The following is a 7,500-nucleotide window of genomic DNA, read 5'->3' as shown; positions in this document are numbered from 1 at the left end:
ATTTTAGTTGTTTTGTTGTAATTGTACTTTTGGCTGCACCGAGTAAATCGCACATCGAATTCAGCGGGCAGAGTGTTCAAGTTACCGCGGCATGTTTACTCGCGAAACAGTGAAGCATCTGTGTCAAATGATGCCAAGATACCGGGTTTTTGTTTTTGTTAGTTTTCTTTTTCTTTCAATTGTTATAAATTTTGACAAGAAATGCGCGAATTCAACACAAAGATCACTCTCAGAGGTCACAGTGACCATTGTTTCTGGAAAATCAAAAATTTACTCTCCAAGACAAGGTTATTTATCACCAGGTAATTCCATCGTTTTGGTAATAGCAGCTACTTTATTATTCATCAGCGTCACAATATTTTGCCCATTTTGGGGGTCATTTTGTTGAAACTCAAGCACGCTTCCAACAGACCTGTTTATTTTCGTGACTTATGCGTTACCACAAAAATTCTCCCCGTATCACACATTTCAACACATGTATGCAAATTTGTTAAGCTCGAAAATTACGCATGATAAATTTACAAAAGCTAGAAATTTCACAGAAATATTTTCTAGCGAAACATTTATTGAAACAAGCAACATATTTGCTACAAGAGGCAAGAAACCCTTCCTATTTCAGATGGCGGGCGAGCAAGCGAAACACACAATCACAAAGCATATGCAATTAAATAAATTTCTGACAGTTCACATCAAACCCTTTTCGAAAGAACCTTGACCGTAAATAATAAAGCACAAAAGAGACAACAAGCTTTCATTCAAATAATTTTTCACTGTCACATTTCCAATTTGTTTTTACCTTTGCTGAGTTGAGTCTTAAAATGAATGTTACTTGCCAGACAAACAGGCAAACTTTAAATAGATGCGACTTCAGTAAACACTGTGAGACACACAACAGAGATCACAGATCTACTTGTGGTGTTCGATTCCTTCTCTGTCTTTGTTGAACCCGTAAGTTACCAGAGAAATTTCCATTTGGTTTCAGTGTTGTACGTAACACCACCTTGGCGAAATATTAGAAGTACAGCATATTTTGATTTCGGCTCGACGGGCGAAAGATTCACGCTGTCGAAGTCCATTACTCGTCGCTTTTTTAAGATTCCAGATCTTTATGTTTCACCGCCTGTCTTGACGTTCCATTCTTGAGCTCCATGTGGGTATATTTTCTTTAAAGATGTACTAAAAAGCCATTCGCGTTACAATGACTTTCGACGCCATTACAGGTTCATTGTGCAGAGCAAGCTACGCATTACCCCAGCCCCCTCAAACCTAACAAAATACGCACAGAAGACTCCATGCACAAAGACACCACTTAGCAGGGGAGTGACAGGCAAGACTTTTCCCGACACGGAAAATAACAAAAAAACCCACGAAATGAAACCGAGATTCCGACTGGGTTTGGCAACCCAGTAATAATCTGATGTAACAAACCGCACAGCCCGACGCTGGACTTTCTCGAGTTCCTGGATTAGGTTTTGAGTTGGAGGGTCCCAGATGGCGCTGGCGTACTCCAGGATGGGTCGTACAAGGCCTACATAAGCTGCCTCCTTAGTATTTTGATCGCAGAAATACAGGTTTCTCCTCAGCAAGCCCAAGATTTGATTGGCCTTACGGGTGACGTCAGCGACGTGCTTATTCCAGCGAAGATTGTGAGTGATGGTTATGCCTAAATACTTTACTTCCTTTACAGAATCAAGGGCCGCACCCTTGAGGTGGTACAGGTGCGGGATGTTGTTACGTGTCTTTGTGGAGACCCGCATGGTTTTACATTTCGACGGGGAAAAGTCCATCAACCAGGTATCAGCCCACACAGCCAGCCGATCGATGTCTTGCTGCAAGATCTCGCTGTCTACTATGGAGCTCACTTTCCTGTAGCAGATGCAATCATCGGCGAAGAGACGAATCTCTGTACCTGGGCTTACAACCTCCACGATATCATTAATGAACAGATTGAAGAGAATGGGCCCTAGGACTGTTCCCTGGGGTACACCAGATGTAACACATGACCATTCAGAAACAGACCCATTGACGACCACTCGCTGTCTTCGTTGACAGAGGAAGGAGTCTATCCATGAAAGGGTACGCCCACTGATGCCGTAGCTAAACAATTTCGACTTGAGTCTCTCGTGCGGCACTTTGTCAAAAGCCTTGGCAAAATCAATTATAAAGGCATCCGTTTGAAACCCACGATCTATATTAAACGCCCAGTCATTAATCACATGGCATAACTGTGTCGTACAACTGTGTGATTTCCTGAATGCATGTTGGCGATCAGACAATATATTGTTGGCGTCTATGTGGGCCATGATGTTGGAGCAGATGATGTGTTCGAGAATTTTGCAGACTATGCTGGTCAGCGAGATAGGTCGATAATTAATTGCAAGAGATCTGTCGCCCTTTTTAAAGAGCGGGCAGACGTTTGCGTTGCACCAGTCATTAGGCAAAGAACCATTGTCGAGAGACTTCTGAAAAATGAACACCAAGGTTGGTGAGATGACTGGTGCCAGTTCCTTAAGGACTATGGGGTGTAGGCCATCGGGACCAGCAGCCTTAGATGGCTTAAGGCTAGCAAGTAATTTGAAGACCCCACCCTCAGTGATTTGGATGTTAGGCATATTGGAGAACTTTCGCTTTAAAAGCGGGATTGATACAGTGTCCTCAGATGAGAAATTATCACAAAATTGCTGGTTTAGAGTCGAAGCCTTCTCAGGGTCAGATTCAGCGAGATGGCCATTCTGTGATTGAAGAGGTGGCATAGACTGGCTGTCCTTACGTTGAGAAGCGATGAATTTCCAAAACGACTTGGGATTTGATTTGACATCCCCGATAACGCTATTAATATAGTTGTTACGTGCAACACGGAGACACGAGTTCAATTTCCTTCTTCTTGAGAAGATCTTGAATGCTGCTTGATGAAAGCTCCGGTAGTTCAAATTCTGTGGCTTCTGCTGATGGGGAGCTTACTTTTTTCTGATTTTTCACTTTGTCAAGCATATTAAAGTAATTAGATTGAAGTAACTGAAGCAATACTAAAAGAGTTCGGAAATAAGTCCATCGATTCACTTAGATCGAGCGAGAGCGATAAAACATACAACCGCCATCTTCGATGACCGCTGAATGCTACCATGGCAACCAAGTCAATCCTGTCATATTAGCTTTCTTATAGAAGTAGACAGACCTCGGGGATTTATTGGTGGTGGATTCTTGAGGTTGATGTCGCATATTCCTGCACTATGGTCACTCACGATCAGGTACAACAAAAGCTCCATTAATGAGATCAGGGTGAGTGGTGAATACAAGATCTAACATACCATTATTGTTCTGGCAAGTTGGCTCACAAACCATTTGTATAAGATTAAAGTCATCTACAATCTCCAACATTTTCTCATTGATAGCCTTTGCATTTGGAGCCATTCTCCCAGTTAATATCTGGGAGGTTGAAGTCGCCACCAAGAATTACATGACTGCCTCCAATTCCAGCCAGCCAGTTCCCTGAGGTTGCACATTGAAAGTCTTAGCTGGTCCATGATATTAACGGTAGAGCCAGGCTGGCAATAAAAAGATCCAAACAAAATTTCACCATTTTGAGTGTGAAAGCTTAACCCATACCAATCTTGCAATTTGCTGGTGACAAGCGTTCCACTGAGATGATCATGTTACTGTGGACTGCGATTAAGACCCCACCCTTAAGCCCATGGTCCCCTATCTTTACGGTTTGGTAGGGGGTTAAGATATGCTGCCAGATGGAAATATTTCGCTGCTGTTAATTGACCCATCAAGGTGAGATTCACAGCCTACGATGACATCAGGTTTATAGGTCACTGTAAACTGATGAAGTTGTAAACGCTTGCTCTAACTAATAAGACTGCAGAAGTTCATATACACACCCGTATTTGATCATGCCTGTGATGCGAGAGATCTGGCAAGCTCTCAGGTGGTTAAATTAGGCTTTCACCAGGATGGTCGTCTGACAAGTTCTTAGATGTTTTTCATGAGGACGGATGTCATGAAGTGGCTCTGGACCTGTAGTTGAGTCACTATCTGAAGAGGTCTGCTTCCTATGCCTACAAGGCGAGTTGAAGTACAAGTCAGGGTGGTTTAGTGGTCATCAACCGTTCCTCCCACCTCTGTGACCACACAGCAGGTTCAACTCTGGCCCCAGGTCGTATGTAGGCTGAGTTTCAGTCGATCTCAACCTGACTCAGGGGGTTTTCCTCCGGTTTTCCTCCCTCCTCAAAATCGACTCCCAGTCAATTACATCCGGCTGGGTTTGCGGTGCACCGTGATCACATGCATTCCGTCCGTTCCCGTTGAGCCGGTTGATCCTGAAAAGCTCTTGTAGGGAGCGGTCAACTAAGCACATTTACAGTTACATTTACATTTACAAGTGTCTCTATGCCTGCTCATGTGGCTTGGAAGTTAATTAATCCACTTATGGGAGAAAAACGATTTGGAGAATCGATAAAATCAAATGACTCAAGCAAAGAGCTAGAGAAGTTGGGCATGTCACAGTTGTCACAAACCCAGATACAAGATGAATTTGCCAGTGTTTCGTTGGCAAGTACATCCATGTTCATGCGGCGAGTATGGTACCAAGTAACACGCATGTCACACTGAATTCCTCTTTGGTTGGATTTCCCTGGTTTGGTGCATATCCCTTAGGGGAATAGCCATGGACCTGAATTTAGTTGTACATCGCCGAACATTAGCAGAAGCCTCAGGAAAACTTGCACCCGCAGCTTGCATTTGAGAGAGTTGCCTCCAGTATTTATGACCTTCGTTCCACGAGGACCTTGAACTCGAATTAGAGCGCTTATACACATGCGAAATGGCTGTCTACGAGGATCAATTCCATCGGGGCCGCATAAGTAGGTTAACTTAAAGGTAACCTAGATTTCATAGGGATCTCCACTCAAGCAATGCGAAAGGAAAACGATAAAAAGAACAGCATTTAGCAGGGCTAGAAAACTCGCGTCCGCCATATTGAAGAGCTGCAATTGCTCATAGACATTGTACTTATTTTAAAGCAGAAAATGAATTTACTGTTTTGAATATGTGAAAATCATACTCACCAAACCAGGCGAGTGATTCTCGATAAATACTCGCCAAAATAGTTCTGACACTCAACTGGGCAAGCGGGCAAGTGATAAAATTTCAAACCCTGATTGCATTCTTAAAATGCTGAGGCTTTGACGTCATTTTCTCCTCGATCCAGCTCTCTCAAGATTTTAAAGTTAGTAATGGCAGACCATAAAGTAGGAAAATTCCACTTAAAATAAAGAGGTGTCTTTTTTAAATCAAGATTTAAAACTTGGGTAATGTAGCGTTTAGTTGACATAGTTTTGAAATCCACAGAAAAATAAGAGCTCATTTTTCGGTCATGGTTGAACTTTAACATTGACATTTAAATTGCACTAGTTACATGTAAACCACTTCAAAACACCAGGAAGAACCTGAGTAACACCCAAAAACATGGTGGGTAACAATGGGTTCTGTAAATTAAAATTAAGTTTACCATTGCTAGTATTGTAAAGTTGGTTTTATACTTTTTGTCAACATGGCTTGTGTGGAAAACAACCCGGTTCGCATAATTAACCCATAAAAAGGGGATCTGATTGATTGACAGCCCTGTAATGACAAGCAAGCAGGGGAGAGAGCTGTTTACCATATTCAAGCAGAACACAATTCACACTTTGATGAACTCTCATCCAATTAGATAATACATGTAACTCATTCTTTTTTTCTAAATTGCAGAATTGTCATTAACCTTTAACACAGTGTACCTGGAAAAACATCTGTAATTATTTTCCTAACATCTTGTCTCTCCATTCTTGTCAATGCATCCATTAGGTCCCTTACTGTTTTATGATGTCCTGCAGTCACCACGTCAAACACCATCATAGTATATTTCTTTTCACTACGTAGTTTGCACTTCAGACGCACTTCTGGAGGTGCAGCTATTTTCTTTGTACAGGCCAAATGTTCCCAGTTTTTAATAGAACGATTTGGTGTGCGATCCAGACGAACCGCTAACTTGTCAAGGAGAAATTTGTCACCAAAAATCTTTTCTGAAACTAAGAATCCCATGAAAATACATCAAAAACATAACTGACCAGACACCTGACTTTGTGGAAGATAATTGTGGAAAGCACGTTTTTTTTATACAGTTTATGATTAATTTCAGTTAATTTCAGTATCATAATCTTCCCATAGGTTGATACAAGTACAAGCCAGGGATGAAGCTTCCGTCAATGGTGCATGTGTTTCACAATTAACCCCTGGCCAGCAAATTAACCATAAATCACTCAGCTTAGAAGCTTGTAATATTGACAAGTCCTTATGTTCTTGATTGAACAAACCAAAAGTTAACTTAACAAAGTGCAACAGAATTGAGAAAACAAAAGTTGCTCTTATAAAACTCATTACTATTTCATGATGGAAAAACGAAAAAAATGTTTTATTAATCAATAGCTGTATATCTGATTCAGATTTCTCTTCGCATATTCATTTCCAACTCCTTGATAATGGCGTCATGAGGCTGCCGAAACGTCGGAAGCTTAACTTTTTATCCCTAGTTTTTACTTGTCCATGTTTCTTTAAATCATTATTAATTAGATTTCTTTTCATTTACATAAACGTTTCGTTCGATTTTCCCTGTTAAAATGTCTCCAATCACCAAAAATACCTAGTGTACATCAACACTAAAAAGGCAATGTTTAACAAGTCACGTATAATATTTGGCTAACTTAAGGTACGTGTATCTCTTTTATGACTGTATGTATGACTGACAAAAAAGTGGTATTATCCTATTACCTTAACTTACCAAAACAGTTCTCATAAGTATTAGCAGTTGCCTCATTTTGTGATGCTTCCCCATTATTTTGTTCTCCTTGGATTGGATGCCCAGACAAAGTTTCCAGACTGTTTTCATTCTCATTTCTGGGAACTCCTGACAAGTCTTCCATCTCAGGATTAGGGGGGTCCCTGGAAATTATACCAGGTTGGTTAATCTGTGACGCTTGACTTGAGGCTGCAAGGCTACTTGATGATACTTCTCTATTCTCAGGATTTTGAGAAAACTCAGGGGAACCTGAATGATCTGGACTAAGGGACATTCTTGGCTGTTGTTTACTTGGTTTGGAAGATCCATTTGAGTTGTCATATTGTTGATTTTGTGATTTTTGATCTTGAAGTCCTGACTTCAAACTACTTGCTTCCTTGGTTTCATCACCTGTGGAATTTGCCAGAGCATTCTCGTTCTTGGCATCACATCTTGTTTTTCCCCCTAAAATAAATACACAAGTAAATTTGTGATGCTGGTGCACCTCTGTTAGTCTTTGGGGCCATTTTTGGGAGCGTTGCATAACATCCCAAAAATGGCTGCAAAGGAGCTTTTGCTTACTTCTAAAAAAATGCTGAAAATAATTCATGTTATTATTATTATTGGTTAGCGCTGAGTTGATCAAGGCATGGCTAGCACTAAACAGGGCTAACCCATTCACA

General features: G+C 41.1%; 2 protein-coding genes across 3 annotated transcripts in view; one reads left to right on the top strand and one right to left on the bottom strand.

The window, feature by feature from the left end:
• Window positions 1-7,500, top strand: part of LOC138030880 (alpha-glucosidase 2-like) — a 350,924-nt gene that overhangs the window by 141,582 nt on the left and 201,842 nt on the right. The window lies entirely within an intron of this gene.
• The window catches only part of LOC138030903 (uncharacterized), a 96,546-nt gene that overhangs the window by 55,224 nt on the left and 33,822 nt on the right, over window positions 1-7,500 (bottom strand). For both annotated transcript variants that reach the window (XM_068878762.1, XM_068878769.1), the window contains 2 exons: window positions 6,821-7,282; window positions 5,781-6,071 (listed from right to left, as the gene is read on the bottom strand). In XM_068878762.1, the coding sequence (XP_068734863.1) occupies window positions 5,781-6,071; window positions 6,821-7,282 (753 nt within the window). The remainder of the gene's footprint in view (window positions 1-5,780; window positions 6,072-6,820; window positions 7,283-7,500) is intronic.

This window comes from Montipora capricornis, chromosome 2 (genome assembly GCF_036669925.1).
Source record: "Montipora capricornis isolate CH-2021 chromosome 2, ASM3666992v2, whole genome shotgun sequence".
NCBI lineage: Eukaryota > Metazoa > Cnidaria > Anthozoa > Scleractinia > Acroporidae > Montipora > Montipora capricornis.
The sequence above is the reverse complement of the archived record's forward strand: the minus strand, read 5'-3'. Positions and strand labels throughout refer to the sequence as shown.